A 24491-nucleotide genomic window follows, 5' to 3' on the forward strand; every position below is an offset into this window, starting at 1 on the left:
AATGTATGAAATAGATAGTCATATTTCCATTTTAAGGATCAAGAAACTAAGTTTTCTCAAGATAAATAATTTGAGATCTGGTTGTAGAAATCTCTGCTTTGTATTGTAAAGGCGGATTCATATGTATGACTATATAACCATATTCACTTGGAAGAATAAGGATGGATACTGACATTTTCCCACACCGCGTGTTCTCACTAATAGGTGGGAATTGAACAATGAGAACACATGGACACAGAAAGGGGAACATCACACACTGGGGCCTGTTGTGGGGTGGGGGGAGGGGGAGGGATAGCATTAGGAGATATACCTAATGTTAAATGATGAGTTAATGGGTGCAGCACACCAACATGGCACATGTATACATATGTAACTAACCTGCACGTTGTGTTGTGCCCATGTACCCTAAAACTTAAAGCATAATAAAAAAATAATAAATAAAAAATAAATAAAATTTGGCAAAAAAAGAACGAAATGACAATACATGTTTGAATGTAATAAAAATAGTACTTAGAATAATAAAGTTACTAATTATAGCATACATCTATTTTTTATCAAAGCAAACCATAAAAAAATATTATTTAACCATTCAAGTCAGCAAGTGCTTACTCTCTTCAAAACACTGGGTGAGCAATTCTGAAAATGCAGACATGAATCCCATATGCTCCTATCTTCCAGTGACTGTATGATACAGTGAAGGAGACAGTCATTCATACAGATAATTATAGAAAACAAAAGGAAATAAATGTGAGTACAAGTATAACCAAGGTGCTGAAAACTATAGAACGAATTACCAATTCCAAGTAGAGGAAGCGTTTCTATAACTTATAGGTTTCAAACACAAGTGTTAACAAGCACCAGTCAGACAGCCTAAAACATTAAGGACTGGTAGGTGGGGACTGCGATAAATGGAAATGGAAAAAAGACCTGCTAAATATGACATCACCTATTTACGTCTAGCCTGTTGGGAGGAAGGCTGGGCCAGAGTTCCAAATCATCTGGTATTTCAGGACTCTCCTTAACATCCAAATAGTCATGTGCAATATTCCAATATTTCGATGTTAGAATATAATTCAGTTTATTTTTTGAAAATGTAGGGATGATCAAATCATATTTGAAGACAATATGCAGCCTAAAAATCAATACAGAAGCACTTAGACTTAAAGGCTGACTATAATTTTATCTAGCAGGGAGAGGAGAGATTCAATTTCCAGAGCCATAGCATTAGTTGTATAGCAAGTAGGATTAGATTCTTGGAGCACTTTTCTTCATTGTTTAACATTTGAGCACACAGCCATTTGAAAAGCTTGCCATCGAAGTGGCTTGCAATCCACATCTAAAGCTTTGGAGAACTTCAAATTCAAGGTGTGTGAAATTGGAGCTCAAGTTGGGGAATCACGTATATTCACTTAATATTCATCAGTGAAGGACATGGTGGAAGCGGCAGAAACAAAAGTCTGAAAGATCACCCAGAATGAAGGATCTATTGTGACCAATTTCGATATACTACATATTAAAAGTTTTTGAGAAATAAAAATATTAACACTTGAGAATGCAGTATGCTTAACATCAAATTTTGTAATTAGTACATAGCTCAAAGAAAGAAGGTCAAGAAAGTAGTTGTGAAGTTCTGAAATTTAAAAATAATGTTATTTGCTTATACAACATGGTGAAATATTATAAGTTTAAATATGTTTAACAATTTCACTGATACACATTTAAGATATTTACTTCAATACCTTAAGTACATATCCACTCGATTGTAAAACAAGCTCCAAACTTCAAAACCTTCATAAAGACTTAAGTTATGCAGTGTACAAAATATAGTATACATTTCTTTCTACAGTTGCTAAAGAAGACAATTTTTAGCTTATGTAAAATTCAAAAGCAAAAGTAATATTTCTATAAGAATTTTTATTTCAGGTACTATTGAGTATCAGCTAATCTAAAACTTTTAAGGTAGTTGAAAATGTCCTATAATGAAAGAATGCAGTGATTTGATGACCTCAAGTCCCATGAAATGAAGCTTTCAGAGGATAGTTTATTTCACTTTATATTTTTTTATTTTTTATTTTTTTAAGTTTTTTATTTTATTATTATTATTATTATACTTTAGGTTTTATGGTACATGTGCACAATGAGCAGGTAAGTTACATATGTATACATGTGCCATGCTGGTGCGCTGCACCCACTAACTCGTCATCTAGCATTAGGTATATCTCCCAATGCTATCCCTCCCCCCTCCCCCCCACCCCACAACAGTCCCCAAAGTGTGATGTTCCCCTTCCTGTGTCCATGTGTTCTCATTGTTCAATTCCCATTTATGAGTGAGAATATGCGGTGTTTGGTTTTTGTTCTTGCGATAGTTTACTGAGAATGATGATTTCCAATTTTATTTTAAAATGTACTATATAATAATTAGATTCATTTTAACACTACAGGATTAAAAATAGTGTTATTTAATGATTTCTATTTTAGATTCACTTAGTATCTTTCTTCCAAAAAGGGAAAATAAGAGCTCAGGAGAGAGGCAGCAGTTCTGAATTATAAAGCATCATGTAAAAATAATTCAGCATACCAAAATGAAAAATGGACTGATTGATATTCAGTGCTGCTCCTGGAGTTTAATTTTACTCTAGCTGTATTACAACATGAAACTATAGTTCTCTAGTTCAGATTTGATAGCATAAATTAAACTCACCGATCACTGAGATTGCTTTTTCTATAGTTAAATTCTGCTATATTGTGAAAATGGCTTACACATGAAAATTTTCCTTTGTTATCCAAGAAAAAAGAAGGCGTTCTTCATTTCTGGAGCAATGAAATCACATCAATAAGTGGCAAGTTATAACTTCAAAAAATATACTTCATAGTCAGTATAGTATAATTTTGGAAATGTTAGCATATATTCAGCAGTTGTAGTCCATGTCTCTTGGGATAAAGTGGAAAGAGACGTTTTTCATCTGTGAGTTGTGGATTCACTATCATTGCAACTGTAAAGTGCTAACACTTTCATTGGCTCTAAAACAGAGTGAACAACTGAAAGCATTTTTCTATAGTGAAGTATGCCAACTGTCTCATTCATGGTTAAAGAAAATGGGGGGAAGGGTGTTTTAAGCAGTGAGACGTGAAGGGCGAGCAGTAGGCCTGCCTGTCACTGAGGCTGATAGCTTGGCGATGGTTGTATATCATCTACCCTTCAGTGACTCATGAAGCCCATCTCAGCTGAAATGCAAACGTGCAGTGTGACACACTTATTTTTCATCTTCAATCCTGATAGTTTTGGGCTTCCGGTGCCTCATTAAATTGTTTCATTTCCCTGTGTTCACCACAGATGTGCTGCCACCAGTTCCAGGCCAAGGGGATAAAACAGCAACGATGCTCTCAGATGGAGCCATTTATAGTAGCATCGACTTCACTACCAAAACCACTTACAACAGTTCCAGCCAAATAACACAGGCTACCCCATATGCCACGACACAGATCTTGCATTCCAACAGCATACACGAATTGGCTGTCGATCTGCCTGATCCACAATGGAAAAGCTCAATTCAGCAAAAAACAGATCTGATGGGATTTGGTTATTCTCTACCTGATCAGAACAAAGGTAACAATGGTGAGTCAGGTTCTTGTGTCCTGAGGAGGTATTTTCATATCATTTGTGCATGAGATAGAAATTAGTATTTGTTGTTTGACTTAGTGATTCATTATCAGGTTTACTACCTAAACTAAAAAAAGATACCAGCATGTTTCCAGTAACTTGAGTAATACCTACCACCACCACCGCCACCACCACCACCGCCGCCGCCACCACCACCACCTCCTCCACCACCACCACACACCAATGCCAATCGGTTTCATCTTTTAGCTCTTTTTCAACCTAATGATCAACAATCCATCTCTACTTCCATTAGGACAGGGTAGACAAAACATTCCTCCACTCTCCCACAACATCTGCTTCTGAGTTGCTAACTGCATGTTCTGCATGGGCTTGTGCTGTGAACTAATCACATGATGCCACTATGACCTCTGCCCTTTAACCCTTAGCCTTACTTTACATTCCTGACTACCGATTGGCTGAGGGATTGTCTAATAGAATGCCACACAACCAGTCTCAGGATTTCAGCACCACCAGCTCTCACAACAGCTCAGAAAGGAGTGGCAGTCTCTCAGGTTGGTCTCATCACAGTAAGGAGAAATATTTGTTTGTCACCAGCATATGACCTGTGTTCCTAACAACCGTGAAGATATACTGAATCACAGCTCACTGTCAGGCATTTATCTGTCAAATGACAACAGTTTATGCTAATGAAATCATGCCTTGGTTGGATAAAATGGAAGAGAAAAATCACTGTCCCCTTTTATATACTAACTCTACAAGGAAATATTTAAAGAAAAATTATGCCATTCTACTAAACACTATTCATTAAAGAACAGAGTAAAGAGAATTTTATAATAAAAAGATCATACATGAAAGTCAATTCCATGTTATAGATACCAAAAGATGAATTCAACTAAAATGAAAATGATTTTGGAGTACTTCATAATATTAGTATTTCATTGATGTGACCTCCTATTTTTGGACAAGATTTCAAAATACCATATAATAGGATTTTTTATCTGTTGAATGATATTCTACTGCACTATACAAGGAAGTTAATATGGGAAATTAATATTTAATTTCCAAAAAACCATATAATCTTTGATATTGATAATTCTTTTATGGTATAAATTTTAATATGTATTTGAGATATATCAGCTAAACTGACAATCTATCTATAATGTCGGTATCATATAGCACAAATGGAAAGAAACACCCTTTACTGGACAAATATATATACCTATTGTAATGACTTATGAATGAAATTTTCCTGGCCCAAAGATCCTTACCTGTAAAATGAGGAGGTTGTAGTAGACACACTCTAACTTTCAACCATGGCATATACATTGTATGGCTGATGACTTTGTGCATTTCTAATTTATTCCATGACCCCACTTGTTTAATTTGTTCGGATTAACTATATGCTATTTGTTTGTACTGAGATTTTGTTTTTTTTTTTAATTACAGGTTATTTGTAAAAGACTATAGTGTATTATGGCATGTTACAGGCTACCAAGCATCAAAGCCATAATGAGTTAAACTTTTTACATCATTAGGGTAACATTTTCTAAATTACTTTTCCTCAGGAGATGGAACCCTTTCAGTCTGAAAATGTTAATGCTCCCTCTTCCCTTCAAAATGGGTCATTTGCTCTTCTTGCCTATTGGTAGAATTAGCTATATTATAGAATCCAGAAAATTTTAAACATCTGTTATGAATTTAAACGGGTTTAATAATATAGGAGAACTTTTTGAATGACCTTATATGTCATTTAGACTGCCATTTATTTATGAAAAGTCTGACAATTGTTCTGAATAATTAAAAAGTAATTTATCCTGGGCTTCCTTTTTATTTCATTAAAGATATGCAAAGTCACATGCAGTATGTAAAAATAAATCTATATACTATAATCCATGGATTACTTAAGACTTTAAAAAATCTTCCTTTAAGTATTCTATATGTGTTGATTGCCACCACCAAGTTTTAAAAGTTGTCTTTTGAGTAATTGTAAGCAGAACACAATTCACAATAGTGCTTAGTGCTTTTTTGAATCCATTAATCTCCTGAGTGACATTTATATATATCTATGAATTATATTAACTACTTCATCTACATTTGAATACAAAATTACTTAAATCGATGATAGAAAGCGTTCTTTAGTAGGTGAGAGTGAAGTGATTATTCTCTTTTTAGTTTAGTTCAATTGAGTTTAATATTAGAGTTTTGTCTTATGCTCATAATCATAGGTATGTTTCCTAAGACTTAAATTTAAGATCAAACCACCTTGTGGATAGCTAATCACATGGTATTATAAGATTTTCTTAATTTGTGCATAGCAATGTAAGCAATTTAAAATAATCACAGTGATAAAAGTGGACATTTCTGAATTATTTGAGTGAGTGTATTACCCTCTTTGAAACACTTAATATTTATTCAATATATAAGTTCTGAGCACTTCCATTAATAATCTAACCATTAAAAATATAAAATCACCAGCCTGAGCAACATGGTGAAACCCCATCTCTGAAAAAAATACAAAAATTAGCCAAGCATGGTGGCACTCGACTGTATTCCCAGCTACTTGAGAGTCTGGGGTAGAAGGATGCTTGAGCCTGAGAGGTGAGGCTGCAGTGGATGTGATTGCATCACTGCATTCCAGCCTGAGTGACAGACTGAGACCCTGTCTCAAGGAAAAAAAAATGTATATATACACGTATATATTAATATACACACAAATTAAAGAGTTTATACATGTAAGTCATTAAAATATGCTCCCTTTAAAGATAATATAGGAAATTCTCACCTTAAAGTGATTGAGGGTTCTTTGTTTGCAAGTAACAGCAACAGACTGTGGCTTACTTCACTGAAGGTTCAGATCTCAGAGAATGTAAGTGGCTTTGGTTCTATTGTATGCTCTCCACCATGCTATGAACCTACCACTGCTCACCGCTAAAAGAAGTCAGGTGTGTTGATTTGTAATCCTACACGTACTGCCCATAATGAGAGAGCGGAAATTTCCTCAAAAGAAGGGAAAGTGATTGTCGGATAGAAAGCCCTCACACATTTCTTCTGTGAATCACCCCTGTTTCCAAAATATATTTTTAAATCTGTTTGGAAGAGTAGGTAATGAACGGCTTTCTTGAACTTTGGACAGTGACTTCAACAGAATTCAGGGCTCTGGAAGTAGTAATTTCCAGTAAAGAAACCTGCTGCACTCTGAATTCTGATTTTTCTCTTACTGAGTGAATGTGGACCACGTAACCCTCAGAATGAACCTCAATTGCTTCATCTATAAAATGGAGATGCGAGAACTTGTCTATTTCTGTTACTCAGTTCTGGTGGTGACCACCTCACATTTCTAAAAGTACTACGGAAAATGAAAAGCGCTCTCTCAATATATAAATAAATAAGGAATAAAGGAGGTGAAACTAGAGAGAAAGCTATGGAAGACAAGTAGCTCAATCTGTTCCCCTTTTAATCATTGAAACAGAGTTCTGATACTACAGCAGAAGAAATGGTTCCTGTGTTATAATTTTGCTGATTCATCAGGAAACAAAGGATTAAGGTTCATCTACCTTAAAGACAAACATTACAGATTTATATTCAAGCAAGTTTATTGTTATTCTGAGTCAGGCTGTTTGTGGGATACTCATAGGGCCTGGAGAAGTTGGGAGTAAAGAAAGCTTTAGAAATCAAGAGGAGCTAGGTTTGCTCTAAGATAGAGGATATGGGAAAAAAAAAGAACACAAATGAGTGGCATTTATTGAATGTTCTGTCCATTCTGAGTAGTTGATATGCATTGTCTCTTGTAATTCTCAAAATAACTCAAAGAAGTAGTAACTTTATATCTGTTTTACATGTGCAAAAATGTAGGCAGTAACTATTGAGTAACTTATCCAGTCAGTGGGAAACTGGTCTGTAAACCCAGATACAAAACTCTTATCCTCTAAGCAAAAGATATCTGCTCTCCTTCCTCTTAAAATCTCTTATTCTACCAAACAAGTAAATAAAAGGCAAGGTGAAAGCAATTTGTGTGCAGGGATGTTCTTTGAAATATGTGTGAAGGTGTGCATGCTATGTGGAAAACACACACTATTTTATAACTGGCAATAAAGTATATATCTAGTTTAACAGTTTTATCACTTCCTGGTGCTCAAATACGTTCCTATTAAATTACATAATATTCGATGTGGCTGATGCAGATGAGTAATTGGTAGAAGTAAGGAGAATAGTAGACTTCTAGTGATACTATAATATATTGCTAAATAGCCCTGCTACAAATAGTTTTTGCTCACAACTTGTGGTTCCAGAAAGATGAAGTCGAAAGAATCAGTAAGATTTTTGGCAGATATTGCTGTAGGCTGTAGTGGGATCCACAGAAGTTATATAGTGTCCCCTGAAATGTCCTTTGTTATTCTGCTCCAATAAGTACTCATTCCTCTTCTAACTGTAGTCCACTTTGAAGGAAGAAGCTTTATCTACTTAATTTTCGAAGAGTAAAAACCATGGCACTGTCCAAATGATAAATTAGATTTTTTATATTTCATTAAGCTCCATGTAATCCTAGATATGGCTCATATGCTGCTAGCTTACTTTCTTCTTATATTTTGTGCATGAATTCATTTGTATTAGAATGCTACTGAAACTGATTACTGTATTAATTTTTCCTCCATTTTGGAATATTATATGATGTTATGCTTAAAATAGCTAAGAACTATTTACATATGCAAAAATAATTGTGCCATTCATTAGTTAAAAAGTCTGTAAAACGTATCTTCGCAAAATATTTACAGGTATTTTCCTGATTGTAGCTGATTGATTTTTATCAGTTACTTTTGAGATAAAAATTGTTACCCTTCCTGGATTAATTAAATTGAATAAATTCTAATGGAAAAGTTTCTCCTATATCCTTAGACCTTGCATTTTCCACTGAGAGAGATTATGCAAAAGAGCATTATAAGTGTACTAAAATTTGGCATTTAAAAGAATTTGTTATGGCCCGTTATTTCCTCTAACAATGAAAACGTGAAGGCAGCAGACATGAATAAATCAATAAGCATGCTTTTGATACAGCAGCCATGTTTTTGGTTTATTCAGCTCTGCTGTTAATGCACTGGGGAAAAAAAAAACAGTATCATTTTGAGTGATTTATAAAAATGTTTTTCTGATTATATCATTTCATTGTTTATAGCTTTTAACAACTCCAACATACTGATTCTGGTGTTTTGAAACATAAATACATCTTGCCATCTGATGTATTCTCTTTATTCTGCTATTTGGCATCTCTGAATAAATACGTTATTACTTTCAGGTGGGAAAGGTGGAAAAAAGAAGAAAAATAAAAACTCTTCTAAACCACAGAAAAACAATGGATCCACTTGGGCCAATGTCCCTCTACCTCCTCCCCCAGTCCAGCCCCTTCCTGGTACAGAGCTGGAACACTATGCAGTGGAACAACAAGAAAATGGGTAAAGATATTTTATATACTAACAAAATGGCCAGGGCTCTCTTCTCCTCTCCTCTCTGTTGTTCATTTTTGCCATCATCTTATGTTCTCTCACTGTTTCCTTTGCCCCGCACCACCATGTTCATGGCATTTCCCCCTCTTTTATTGTTTGCACTGTCTATATATTTTTAGCCGATAAACACAAAACAGCACATATTGAGGACAGAGAATCCTTGGCCTTCAAGTGCCTTAGATTGTCTGCAATCAGGATAATGCAGCCTCCATTTATAATATTGCTTGTTAGTTTGAAAGCAAGTACCCACAGCTCTGTGAACTAAAGAGCCACTCCTGAGAAGGTCTGAAAAGGGAATTAAAATAACCTTCTTCATCATCCCTTGCAGTTCTCTAATGACTTGATGTCTGGCCATAGCAGGGCGCCACTGTAGAGCACCATCACAATGGGATAATTGTAGGGACCTGGCCAGTGGGTAGAACTTTAATCATCAGCTCTGATGGGAATTTAGGGGCCAGAACAATAATAGAGCCAATGCACACTCTGTAATGAAACCTTTTTAAGATACAAAATTTTCTTCGAGGGTCTTTAAATGGGACCAGTTTCCTTATTCTTTCCCAAATGTCTCACAAGAGTTAGCTTTCTTCTGTTACTTTAAGCCTTAATTGATTTTAAATACAAAGACACTGATATTTTTTATCCTCTAATTCCAAGAAGAAAAAATTGGTCAAAAAATCATACTGTTTCCTTTTCTAGTTTAATAATTCTGAATGCTTTGTCTTCCTAATTCCCAGGTCACTATTTATTTTGACTGGGCCTTTATGTAAGCTAAAAATATAGAATAAAAGCAGTTTTTTCTTTTCACAGGATTTTTTTTTTACTTAGAAATATGTAGATATTAAAATAAATCCATTTATTTCTCTAATGGCTATTCATTATCTCGGTTTAAAAAATCACATATACATGTTTATAAATTTTTTCTTCATCCTCTTTTCTTTGTACATAACTCTTGTCTTTGAGGTCTTCAGATTAATTTTTCTAACTAGAATTTTCTATGTCATAACATTGGCTTCCTTTAATGATATCATTTGCCTTTTTTGATAAAATAAAATATATATACATATATGCTGTATATATGCATTATATATGTCTACACGCACACACGAATATTTTTTGTCTATGTCTTCCTTTCCCTCCAAAAGCCTTCTTTTGTGTCTCTGAGATTGTAGCACTTATTATATATGCATATATCGTTATTTTACTTCTTTTAAGTTCACGTTTGAAATGGGAAACTAAAAGCATATCCTGTGTCCTCTTTCTCTAACTTAAAAAATAAAATTCTGTATATGATCTTAATTTATATTAATGTTATAAATGTGTCAGTGTCATATAAATCATGAGCAAAGAAAAACCAAACGTGTATTCCACAAGAGATTACTACAGAGCTTAGAAATCTGCATTTTTTTTTTATTATTACACTTTAAGTTTTAGGATACATGTGCACAATGTGCAGGTTTGTTACATATGTATACATGTGCCATGCTGGTGTGCCGCACCCATTAACTCGTCATTTAGCATTAGGTATATCTCCTAATGCGATCCCTCCCCACTCCCCCCACCCCACAACAGTCCCGAGTGTGTGATGTTCCCCTTCCTGTGTCCATGTGTTCTCATTGTTCAATTCCCACATATGAGTGAGAACATGTGGTGTTTGGTTTTTTGTCCTTGCGATAGTTTACTGAGGATGATGATTTCCAATTTCATCCATGTCCCTACAAAGGACATGAACTCATCATTTTTTATGGCTGCATAGTATTCCATGGTGTATATGTGCCACATTTTCTTAATCCAGTCTATCATTGTTGGACATTTGGGTTGGTTCCAAGTCTTTGCTATTGTGAATAATGCCGCAATAAACACACGTGTGCATGTGTCTTTATAGCAGCATGATTTATAGTCCTTTGGGTATATACCCAGTAATGGGATGGCTGGGTCAAATGGTATTTCTAGTTCTAGATCCCTGAGGAATCGCCACACTGACTTCCACAATGGTTGAACTAGTTTACAGTCCCACCAACAGTGTAAAAGTGTTCCTATTTCTCCACATCCTCTCCAGCACCTGTTGTTTCCTGACTTTTTAATGATTGCCATTCTAAGTGGTGTGAGATGGTATCTCATTGTGGTTTTGATTTGCATTTCTCTGATGGCCAGTGATGGTGAGCATTTTTTCATGTGTTTTTTGGCTGCATAAATGTCTTCTTTTGAGAAGTGTCTGTTCATGTCCTTCGCCCACTTTTTGATGGGGATGTTTGTTTTTTTCTTGTAAATTTGTTTGAGTTCATTGTAGATTCTGGATATTAGCCCTTTGTCAGATGAGTAGGTTGCGAAAATTTTCTCCCATTTTGTAGGTTGGCTGTTCGCTCTGATGGTAGTTTCTTTTGCTGTGCAGAAGCTCTTTAGTTTAATTAGACCCCATTTGTCAATTTTGGCTTTTATTGCCATTGCTTTTGGTGTTTTAGCCATGAAGTCCTTGCCCATGCCTATATCCTGAATGGTAATGCCTAGGTTTTCTTCTAGGTTTTTTATGGTTTTCGGTCTAACGTTTAAGTCTTTAATCCATCTTGAATTAATTTTTGTATAAGGTGTTAGGAAGGGATCCAATTTCAGCTTTCTACATATGGCTAGCCAGTTTTCCCAGCACCATTTATTAAATAGGGAATCCTTTCCACATTGCTTGTTTTTCTCAGGTTTGTCAAAGATCAGATGGTTGCAGATATGTGGTGTTATTTCTGAGGGCTCTGTTCTGTTCCATTGATCTATATCTCTGTTTTGGTACCAGTACCATGCTGTTTTGGTTACTGTAGCCTTGTAGTATAGTTTGAAGTCAGGTAGCGTGATGCCTCCAGCTTTGTTTTTTTGGCTTAGGATTGACTTGGCGAGAAATCTGCATTTTAAAAGCTGTAGTCAGAGACTACAGAAATGGGGATTTATAAAATAGGAAGAGAAAGTAGTGCTGTTAAAGCTTTATATGCATAAAGTCTTGACCTCATACCACATGAAAACTGGATAATTTGGAGGGTTTTTTTTCACATTGAGTCTACTAAAAAATAAATAGACTATAATAATTCCTGTAACCCATTGCAGTAAAACCAATTAAATCAAAATGAATGCTAAACTTCTCACTTTATTTTATTATCTTGCAGTGGAATTGAAAATATTCATGAAATAGTAGATGGTGCAAATTTTTATTATTTAACACAAATTATTTTCAGTATAATTAAGATATAAAACACAAAACTGTTTCTACATATTTGGAAACTTTATATATATATATATATGTATGTATTTTGAGTTACCTTCAAGTTTTTGTTTGCCTTAAATACCTAGTATTTGCTAAAAAAAAAAAAAGAAGTTATCATTCTTACTAAAAATAGTGGTTAGATCTTAGCCAGTCAGTAATACTGACAACAAAATTCAATTTCCTTATTTTTTGAGCTCAGTTTTTAAAAGGCTAACACTTGAAAATTATTATTTTAATTATTTATAATAAAAACACATATTTAAAGTTAATATAAAAAGAACAAATAAAAATTAATAGATTGGACATGATTTTGTCCATTTTTTGATATTCTTTATACTTTTATGTTTTCTAATTGGTAAACCATATGATACTGAAAATGAAAGATTATTGAACACAGTAGAGTATTCTACAATTCATAATATTAAGTAATTCGAAAAAGAAATCTTCAGAATTGATCTTCTGGAAAATTCTTCTATATTTAATTTAGAACCTTCATAATTCAGGTAAGCTTTTCCTGATGTACAAAATATAAAAATTTCAGATACTTTTTTTGCTCTTGATACTTATTAGAGACCAGACACTAAACACTATCCTGCTTCTGACACACACACATGCACACACACAAACACACACAATTTTGTATGATAAGCCCTAGCTGAGCAATGTGGAAGAACTAATAATTTCCCCACAGAAAGGGGCAATCATATATACCAGGGAAGCCAGGGGAAAGCTTGTAGAAGTTAAGTTTTGAGGTGCATCTAGAATCACTGACTCACAAATAATAGAAAAATATTTGGTGGCTGTTGGATGCCAGGCACTGAGCCAAAAATAAGGACAAAGATAACAAGAAAACGTCTCTGTCCAAAAGTGGTCTAGCATTAGAATAGATTGTAGTCAACAACTATAACAAAATTTTACTATTGTTGTGATTTTCTGTGCAAATGGAGACAAATTTCCCTGGTCAAAGACCAAAAAAAAAAAGAAAATAAATATAATACAATGAAAGACGAGAAAACAGGAAATAGCAAATAGTCCCATTAGTCTTCCTTTTGAAACCCCACACTCTTTTCGTTAAGGTTATCTGCCTTAACTAAACTGTTGTTTTGGCTATTCCTAAAGCTTGCTCCTCTAGTGTAGTACTCCTCATATTGCACTTAACTGCTTGTCTGTGTCCTTTATCAATTTGTCGCTCATGTATGAGGCTTGTTGAGTTTGAAAACTGCATAGGGTGGCCGGGCGCAGTGGCTCACGCCTGTAATCCCAGCACTTTGGAAGGCCGAGGTGGGCGGATCACAAGGTCAAGAGATCGAGACCATTCTGGCTAACACGGTGAAACCCTGTCTCTACTAAAAATACAAAAAATTAGCCGAGCGAGGTGGCAGGTGCCTGTAGTCCCAGCTACTGGGGAGGCTGAGGCAGGAGAATGGTGTGAACCTGGGAGGTGGAGTTTGCAGTGAGCTGAGATCGCGCCACTGCACTCCAGCCTGGGTGACAGAGCGAGACTCTGTCTCAAAAAAAAAAAAAAAAAAAAAAAGAGAAAACTGCATAGGGTAGGAGATAATCTAAGAAGACGTTTTGAAGCCAACTGTGAAGCCTTGTATGTCATATTGGAGTTCTGATGTTTGAGTACAGATGATGGATTGGAGGATGTGAGGCTGGGGCAGGTAGATAAAGCATGGAATATTGCAGCAGAATGGCTAATATCATGTAAATGATAAGGGAATAAAACAAAGCAAGGGCAATGGGATGGAGGAAAGGTAAGTATTTAGGAGATATACCCAGCTAATGGTAATCATCACCTTGAAAATATTGTCTCTAGTTTTTTGTTACAATATTTAGTGTTATTTCTAAAAGCTTAGCTATCATCAATTTTCATTCTAAGCCTTTCCCCACAATATCAAAATAAATATCAAAATAAAATAAAAAGTATCAGAATATCAAAAGTTATCAAACAATTGCCCGAAGAAAAGTATTTGTTAATTCAGTAATACAGCAATGATGGCAATGTTTTTTCCTATCAATATTCTTCTCTCAGCTTGACAAAAATATGTCAAAATGTATTAATCCCTAGCTATAAATACAGTGCATTTTATTATAGTCATATGATTCCAGGGAGAATTCAATGGTAATTAAATTGAAAAGTGGGGCTTTTCTTTGCTACTGCAGTTAGAGATTGGCAAGCTTCTGCCAGTGTTGAACTTTATTGTATTTTTATTAGTAATTTGGTATTTGTATCTGGCCTTTTACAAGTTCATTCACATGCAACATTGATTTGTTGTCATCTTTATCATTAATTGCCAGGCAAGACAGATAATACGATGCCTCATAGTTCACTGACAATAAGTCAAAGAACAAAACCTTCTCCAGGAAAGGTTGACCAAAAGATCTTTGGTTTGGCATTAGCAGCATTTTCACAGTCTTTTTCAATGTTACTACAAGAAAAAGTCGAAATTCTATCACTCAAATAAGATGTATATCTGTAAAATGTGAAGGAAACTATAAAAACAGGGCTACCCTTCCTAAAATTTATAGAGTCATCTGTTACTTTCTCGTCCTTGTTCAGTAACTGCATGAAACCTAAGTATTTGTTGCTTGCAGTGAATTAAGACATGAACACCATAGAGATACCAGACCGTTCTTCTCCTTCATATGATATACGCCATGCCCCAACTTCCCTTCATTTATTCTTTCAGGTTCTTCTAGTCTTTTCTTTTATCTCTTTTTCCATTTTTCCTCTTTTGGTACATGGTAAGTAGATGGATCTGTGGACATTTTTCAGCTTCGCTATCCCAAAGGGGTCAAGAATTTGCTCCTTCTTGTTCTAAATTTTCTTTGCAAAAAAAAAATGAACAGAAAAATTGGTGATAACTGGCTAGGCGCGGTGGCTCACACCTGTAATCCCAGCACTTTGGGAGGCCGAAGCAGTCAGATCACGAGGTCAGGAGATCGAGACCATCCTGGCTAACACGGTGAGACCCCGTCTCCACTAAAAATACAAAAAAGTATCCGGGCGTGGTGGCGGCGCCTGTAGTTCCAGCTACTCGGGAGGCTGAGGCAGGAGAAGGGTGTGAACCCGGGAGGCGGAGCTTGCAGTGAGCTGAGATCGCACCACTGCACTCCAGCCTGGGCGACAGGGCGAGACTCCGTCTCAAAAAAAAAGAGAGAGAGAAAGAAAAATTGGTGATAACATTAATTGTAGTTAATGGGAATAGCTAATGAAATATGTTTTAGTTAATTAATGCATTAAGCAATGTATTTGACTAATGTCAAAAACAATATTTATATGGTTTGGCTCTCCTTGGCCTAACATTATTTGATTAATAAAAATGAATTGAGTACATCAAATTATAACTTTTGTTATGTTTTCTTAGCACATGATGCATATAACACATATTTCTTCTAATATATTCTCTATGAATTTTCATTTCATGTGTATATCCCCATTAGATTTTCAAAAGTAAGGATATCTTACTACCTATGGAGTTTCAGAAAAATCTTAGGAAATAACAGACTATTTCCATTTGAAAAATTGAATATGTAAACATTTTCTTTCTTTTTTCCAAGGTATGATATCCTTGGCAATGAATGAGTGTAAGTAAGGAAAGTGCACCTATTACTTTTTGGCAGAAAAAAGGACTCTTTTGTAGTAAGATTTACAAAGTAAATTTAATTATATCTAGTTACGAAGCAGAACAGCAAGCACATTTCATATTGAAAATAGACAGTTCTCTTTTGATTAGCCTCCTCTTACGTATTTCTGTTTAACTTAATAATGTGGCTTAAGTCAGATAAACAAATTATGAAAAAAGAACAAAGCATTCTAATTAGTGGAACGATTTGTGTGTTTTCAAATCAATACATATGCTTATGACTTACTCTTTTTAAGGTGTTATGTTAGATGTAACAATACAAGAACAGTTCAATGTCATAACTGTAATGCACTTGAGGAAAAGTGTATTATAAACATGTATTATAAACATGTGAAAAGTTAAATACTAAAATAAATTAGTCAAGAGTTACAGAAACCAACACTGGAAATGACACAAGACTGTATATAATCAATTTTCAAAGAAATGTGCATCAAGGAAACCTTCATACAAGATATGGGATTTAGCCTGCATCTTGATGGATTTATAAGATTAAGATAGGTAAAATTGGAGGAGTACAGCTTATTGGAAATAAGTTGGTTCTTATAAATAAATGCACCAGGATGGGAAAAAAGTACAAAGAAAGATGAAAACAAACTGATTTATTTCAGCAGGAGATCCTTGTTGTAAAAACTGTCTGAAAAGGTAGATTGAGGCTTAGACATATTCAATGGATGGAATAAAGAGAAGTAAATCTGTTTATTCAGACCATTCTGATATTTTCATAGATGAATTTTTAAGTGGCAGGCAGGATTGATTAGAGGATGGGAAAAACCAAAAGCAGAAAATCCCACGAGGACAGTGAGTTACAATATTTTAAAGCAATAGGATCTTTTTTCCATGTGAAATTTAATTGTGATCTCCAACATATAAAACAGATAAAAATGGCATCAATTTTGTAGAGTAATATGTTTTTTAAATTCGGACTAGCACGCATTATGTAGTCAATTAAATGGGAATACAGTTTAAATGATGGTATTTTCTAGTATAAAAATTGCTATTTGTAACACACTAGTGTGTGTTTGTTGTTTATAATATCTAATATTATAATAGATATTTAGGAGGAAATATTCCTATCAAACCGTACAGGGCTTCTGAAACAGGGTCTTGCAACTCATTTAGGTAGCCTCAGCAAGGGAAGAAAATGGCCATAGAAATGAAAATAAAGGAGTTAAAATTATGACTAACTTTGAAGGAAGAATCTTTGGAATTTGGGAAAAAGAATTTAGGGGTCTAAGGAAACTGAACATCCAAAGATGATATTATTCCCCCAAAAAACCAACCAACCAACCAAACAGACAAAAATCCTTTCTGTAACTATCTGTCAGTCAACCACAGGAAAATTTCAAGCTCCTTGTAGGGGCTGATAAGGCCTTCAGTGACCAGCCTATCCCTAACTCTCTTGCCTCTTACACGGCTGATTTTCTTCTTTCTTTGCCAGCTCTTGGCATTTAGGGAAGTATTTGAACTCTTCAAATTCCTTTCTCTTCCTCCAGGCTTCCACACATGTCGTTTAAAATGTTCCTTTTACTGGTGGTCAACCTAGCCCTGCCCAACTCCAAAACTAGTTTAAACCTCCTGCTTTCTACTTTTGTGGCATCCTGCGTCATTGATTATTTGTTTAATATCAGCTTTCCCCACTGAAATGTATGCTCTGTGAAATAGGTTCAGGACCCTGACACATAACTGCCCAAAAAAATAAATTTAGAGTTTTTTTAAAATAAAGTTTATTTTTACATCTGTTTTAGGCTCACAGCAAAATTGAGCAGAAGTTACAGATTTATCCCAGCTCCCACATATTGATAGTCTCCCCAACTATCTACGTTCTCCACCAGAGTGGTACATCTGTTACAACTGATGCACCTACACTGACACATCATCATCACCCGGAGTCCATAGTTCACATTAGGGTTCTCTCTGTGTTGCACAGTCTATGGATTTGGACAAATGTAATACATGCATCCACCATTATTTTATAATACAGAGTGGTTTCACTGTCCTAAAATTCCTCTGTGTTCTGCCTGTCCATGGCTTCCTCTCATCTAGCCTCTGGAGACTACTCATCTTTTTCCTGTTTCCGTAGCGTTGCCTTTTCCAGGGTGTCAAGAAGTTGGAATCTTATTGTGTGTACCCTTTTTAGACCTTTCACTTGGTGATATGCGTTCAAGTTTCTCCCATGTCTTTTTATGGCTTGACAGCTCATTTGTTTTTAGCAACAAATAATATTCCATTGCATGGATGTTTATTTATCCGTCTACCTACTGGGAGACATGTTGGTTGCTTCCAAATTTTGTCAAGTATGAATAACACCAATAAAAGTATACATGTTCAAGTTTTATGATAAATTCAACTTTTAAGCAGAATAAATGAAAAGACATTCAAGTGTAAATATTCAAGAATCATCCGGACATTTATAAGTTACTCTTTGTAAGAGAGATCAAGACTAGAGATGTACATTTCTGATATTTACTAATATCACAGTTTCCCTAATGAATATCTCCCATGTACCAGAAACTGTATGAGGTGCAAGAAGTAGATGAGAATTACAGCTTTCTTGAATTTAAGAATCTCACAAAATAGAGGGAGAAAAGAAACACAGAAACAAATAATCTCAATATAATATGAGGAGTACCACAATGTAAGTATTATGGAATTGCAATTAATTCCATTTGGAGTGGGGAAGAGAAGACTTCACAAAACTGATGATGTTTGAAGTGACTCTGGTTGAAGGAAGAGTAGGCACTTACAAGCAAGTGATTTGAGAACAGTCATAAACAGAGGCAGACTTTAGAAAAAATTAGAGTATACGGATGTTGAGGAAATAGTGCGAGATTAAGCTAGAAAGATGGGTTTATCAGACGAGGATGGGTTTTTCAGACCTAGCTAATGAGTTGGAGAGGTTTTTTTTTTTAAATATTAGTTATAATCACTGAATAATTTTAGGCTTAAGCGTGATGTGAATGAGATTTTAGAGATATAATTCTGTTGCACGTAAGAAAGGGCAGAAGAGAAGATGATACCGGAAGAGTAGGAAAGCTAATGAGCTTGTTTACAGCAGGAAACTGATGTGTGATTGTGGGAGTGGGGGTGAAGTTTGGAGAAAGATTCACTAGATATTTAAGAGGCTGAATTTATAAGACCACTATATCCAATAATATTATTTATCTTTTCCTTGTCTGTGTTTAAAAGGATGTTATAATCCATTTGATTTCTGAAAGTATTCAGACTACAGAGAATTGAAGTAAAAAAGCTACTGATTTTGTCTAATGGTTAAAACTTTTTGGATTAATTTTCTATATTCACAGACCACGGTCCCTAAAAAAAATACAGTTTTAAAATAATTGTTATATTTTACACTCAAAATTTGTTAAAAGGATAGATCTCATGTTAAACTTTTTTACTACAATAAAAGTATTATTTTTATTTTATAGGGCAAGGTTTTGAACTCCTGTTTCATGATTTGCATTTGGATTACAAGATAAAGAGGACATTAGTTTCTACTGAGAAAATTAAGAGAATCAAAGAGATACTGAATGCATTTATATCATATTCTTAATGACATATGAAATGAAAGCTGTCAGATATCTAGAACAAGAACAAGTAAAATTCTCCAATACTTCTTAGATAATCAATCAGCGATATTGGCATGTAATGTTGGTGCACAAGTATGAACAGGAGAAGGAAGCAGTTAAATCTACAAGCACTAAATTCATTAATTGTCTTTAATTAGCAATTTGGTTTTTCCACATGAGTAAGTTTGTTGGGAAGTTATTGCCTCTTGTAACTGTGGGGTAACAATTAGCTAATAAGGTCTTTTAAGAATGAATTGAGATATTGAGATAACAGATGTAATTACAATTAGAAATTAAGATAACAGCCAGGTGATTCACTGTGGTGACACCAACAGCTTCAGGAAGAAATAAACCGAGAGAACATTTCAGATACCATGTGGTTGCTACTTATTGCCAGTATAATTGTGTGCACGTATGTGTATGTGTATTTGTGTCAATGTGCGTATTTTTCTCATTTAATTTCAGCTATGACAGTGATAGCTGGTGCCCACCATTGCCAGTACAAACTTACTTACACCAAGGTCTGGAAGATGAACTGGAAGAAGATGATGATAGGGTCCCAACACCTCCTGTTCGAGGCGTGGCTTCTTCTCCTGCTATCTCCTTTGGACAGCAGTCCACTGCAACTCTTACTCCATCCCCACGGGAAGAGATGCAACCCATGCTGCAGGCTCACCTGGATGAGTTGACAAGAGCCTATCAGTTTGATATAGCAAAACAAACATGGTAAATATCTTCATTGAGTCAAGAGACCCATGCTTTCAACACATGGAAATTTTTGGGGGAGTATAATTCACAAGAGATTCTGATAGAACTACACAGCTATGGTTAAAAGCGATTTTGTATAACTCCTTAATCATTTAGATAAATGTATCCACGGCAGAAATGTTAAATAATTTGGCCAAAACTAGAACTAGAACTAGAACTGGAACTGGAACTAGAACTGGAACTGGAACTGGAGCTGAAACTGGAACTAGAACTAGAACTAGAGCTAGAGCAAGATAAATCTGCTGTATTTCAGGCTAAAGTGCTCTTGGCTACACCAGAATCTTTTCTAATTTATGGTTTATCTTCAATTAGCTTATCATTGAACTCACATCCCATGATGTAATAAAAGACTCCTTTTAGATTCCTCAAACTGCCTGTGATTAATTCTGTATGTGGTTGTCAATATGTAAATGTGAGCTTCTGCAAATCACATATGGTCAGTATTAGTTATTAAAAGACTCTCTTTACCTGAGTTAAATGCGACAGAAAAAAAAACAATACTAGTATCAGTAAATGCATAAAAAGCAGGAGTAAATCAAAAATTTCACATTTCTTTTTCTAATCTATAAACTTTTATAAACTATAGGTGTCAGTTTACCTAGGTATCCTGTGGAATTAACACAGATGTATAAATGGGACTAACTCTAACAATTTTATATGGGATTTTTGTTATTCAATCTTTCTATTTTAATTTTCAAAAGCCCAGACTTTTATATCACTATTTTAAATTTCCATGTCATACTCCAATTTTCTTCTGTTGATTTACACTTTGTGCTTGAAGTCTGAGTAAATTTTTTAAATAGTATTTGTTGTGTTCTTTAAATTGTTCTAGTCATGGGGATAAATAATTCTTATTCTCATTATTAATGAGGTATTTATTTTTAAAATACAGCTAACTGTACATAGAAAGAGATACCAAAAGGAGGAGTATTACTTAAAGATTATTACAAACAGCCTCTTTTCTTAAGACATTCTTGAACATTTTCCAACAGTCATCAGATGCTTTCTCAAAGGTCAAAGACAACATACCATTAAACGCTATTATTTTTCATCAATCTGCTTTCAATAAAACATCACTATGTAAGTTGAAGCCAGCTGCTTCAAGAGCCATAGAGCTTCCTTCACATTAACTAATGAAGCAATGCAGTTTGGTCATCTAAAGCACAGACTCAAGCTGAAGGGTTCTGAAATTTGCCTACATTTTAGAACCATTTGGATAACCTTAAAATATATTAGTACCTGGGCTCCACTCCCAGAGAAAGATTCTGACTGCCATGATCTGGAATTTGACTGGGACAGCCAAGGTTGGGACCACTGCCATGGAGATGAACCTGTCTTACTGTCTGCTTGACATTGGGCAACCTGCTAAACATTTATATGCTATAGTTTCCCCATGTGTAAAATGATGGTGATAGTAGTAATTAGCTCGTATAGGAAGTTAGAGGGCAGTCCCCAAGACCACCTATATTTCTGATACCAAGTACAAGTTTCAAGGGTCCCCAAGACCACCCTGAAGTTTGAGAATTCTCTATAGTAAGTCATAGAGCTCACCAAAAGATTTTACACTCAAAGCTACAGTCTATTACAGTGAAAAGATATGCATTAAAATCAGCCAAAAGAAGAAATGCATGGGACATGGTCCAGGAAAATTCCAAAAGCAGAGCCTCCAGTTGTCCTCTCAGTGGAATCATAGACAGCATTACTTTCTCAACAAAGAGTGTGACATTACACACCATAGAGAATTGCCAACCAGGGATGAGCACACCTTCCCTGAGGTCCTGCGACTTCACTTTGGCTCTGTCACACAGACAGTGTTGACTACCCACATAGCTGACCTCAATTTCCAGCCCCTCCAGAGGCTGAGGTGGTACCGTGCAACTCCAAGCCCCGCCATAATCATATTGTGATGCTTTTTGGAGTAGCCTAAGGCCTCTAGGTAAGCAGAGAGACTTTTATCACACAGGACATTCTAAGGGCTTAGAGATGACCTCCCAGGAGTAGAGGGCAAAGGCCTAACCTCTCTTGGGTCCAGGTTCAATTCTTTGTTACATATCCTAGTTTTTGTGAGAATGAAATGAGTATGAACTTATATACTACTGTCCCTGGCTGTATGTTAGCTGTTATTATTTAGAAAGGCCTAGGTTTTCACCCCTGAGTTGTTCACTTCTGTCTTCCCACACTTAGAAGAGTGTCCCACTTAGTAAGTGCTTGATAGATAGTTGCTAAAAGAATGAACAAATTAGTTCATTTCCACCTGCTCCAAATACCCATAGAGGACACCCTGTTTCTTCTTCTGAGTGTGTTCCTACTCAACCAGCAATCTTTCAGAAGGCCTTGGCTGACTCCACATCTGGGAGTTATGAGCTTACATGTGCTTCTGGTTTGGAAGTGACTCTCCATCTGGGTAGCACATCAACATCATAGGACTGTTTAACAAATAATAATTCCCAGGCTCCACCTCCCAGGATCTGTTTCTATTGATTCGTGAAGTAAACAGCACAGTGCCTGTCACTAGAAGATATTTATAAATGTTATGTATCCTTTTCCTGTATTTCAATTTACCTCTTAATTTTGCTTGAATAGGAGTACATTTTTCATCCATTAAGATATATTTGTTTTATCAAGAGGTGTCAATTCATAAGCAGATTGGTGGCAACATTTATAGCAAGATGTGTTCATTTATCCTCAAGCTTTTCTGTACTAATACTTAGGAAACTTGCTATTTCTTCCTATTTTTCAACTAGCAGGCTGTGATGAATGCTGAATACTAACTTGGGGCCTCAACTTTCTAATCTGTTAAAGATTGAAGATTGGGATCTGATGATATTGAGGTAGCTTCCAGAATTAGAAATTTTTTTAACGTTGAAACATCTAGAATCCTGTTAACATTGAGGTTGGTTACAAGTTCAAGAAGCCAGTTGGGAGAGGAATATTAAACAAATTCGAGAAGATTACAATATTTTCCCCAAAGCATGCAAATGACAAAGAAAAATAATCTAATGTCTTTCATTCATAAGCCAACAATAAAAATGCATAGTACTTTTTAATATCTCCCTTAAATAGCATGGCCTTTTAAATACCTTTTTTATGAAGGCAAAGAAAATACTTACTATATTAAAACATGTAGTACACTCACATTTTAATGCTGGTAACAAATAACAATAAATTCATTTCATTTAGCATGTTATGGTTTAGAAGAAAATCTGAGTAGACTCAAAGCAAATCAACTGGACCCTACTACCCAGCTTCACACTTTGTTAGCTACCTGGTTTGAAAAAAGTCACTTAAATTTGACCTTCACTTTAATAAATTCTAAAGAGGGTTGGGCCAAGCATGATAGCTCATGCCTGTAATCCCAGCACTTTTGGGTTGCTGAGGCAGGACACTTGCTTAAGCCCAGGAGTTTCAGACCAACCTAGACAACATAGTGAGAATCCCACTCTACAAAACATTTAAAAACTAGCTGGGCATGGTGAAGCACACCTGTAATGCCAGCTACTTGGGAGACTGAGGCAGGAAGATCGCTTAAGCCTGGGAAGTCAGGGCTGTAGTGAGCCATGATCGCCTCACTGCACTCCATCCTGGGTGGCAGAACAAGACCCCGTCTCTCCAAAAAATTAAATAAATAAATAAATAAATAAATAAATAAACGATGGTTGATAATGCATGATCTATTTATTTCATAAGGTTGAGATTAGAATTATTTATTCATTGCAAAAGGTTTATTTAACACACTAGTGTTCTAAACACAGAGACTGCTTAGATGAATTGTTTATGCCTTTGAGGAGTTTAAGACTTTGGTGGGTGAGACAGATACACAAATAGCTACTAGAGCACAAATTAGTTGTGCCTACCCTAAACTGGGTTATAGTGAAAGTGGAAAGAGCCCTCCAGCCTTGATGTGAGACAGATCGTGTGGGGAGGAAGCCTTCCAGGGTGGGAAATGTGTTCAGGGTTGGGAGGTAGGGGATATTAGGTCCTCATGTGACATCTTTTCTTCATAAGGGCCAGCAGGCAGCGTGGGTTACACAGACTGAGTATAATTTTGACACTAAACTGGGAACAAAAGTATAATATTTCACTGTAAATAGTTACTCATAGTGAATATTCCTAGTCCCCTCTAGATGACTTCTTTTCACAAAT

At 35.4% G+C, this 24491-nt stretch overlaps 1 protein-coding gene across 23 annotated transcripts in view; it reads left to right on the plus strand.

Annotated features, from left to right (window-relative positions):
• ROBO2 (roundabout guidance receptor 2) overlaps nt 1-24491 on the plus strand; it is a 609610-nt gene that overhangs the window by 556358 nt on the left and 28761 nt on the right. For 10 of the 23 annotated variants that reach the window (XM_054551634.2, XM_054551633.2, XM_054551636.2 and 7 more), the window contains 4 exons: nt 3335-3616; nt 4048-4173; nt 8913-9069; nt 20046-20306. In XM_054551634.2, coding sequence (XP_054407609.1) covers nt 3335-3616; nt 4048-4173; nt 8913-9069; nt 20046-20306 — 826 coding nt within the window. The remainder of the gene's footprint in view (nt 1-3334; nt 3617-4047; nt 4174-8912; nt 9070-20045; nt 20307-24491) is intronic. The other 13 variants (XM_054551637.2, XM_024244816.3, XM_054551642.2 and 10 more) reach the window with 3 other exon arrangements.

This window comes from Pongo abelii, chromosome 2 (assembly GCF_028885655.2).
Source record: "Pongo abelii isolate AG06213 chromosome 2, NHGRI_mPonAbe1-v2.0_pri, whole genome shotgun sequence".
Taxonomy (NCBI): Eukaryota; Metazoa; Chordata; class Mammalia; order Primates; family Hominidae; genus Pongo; species Pongo abelii.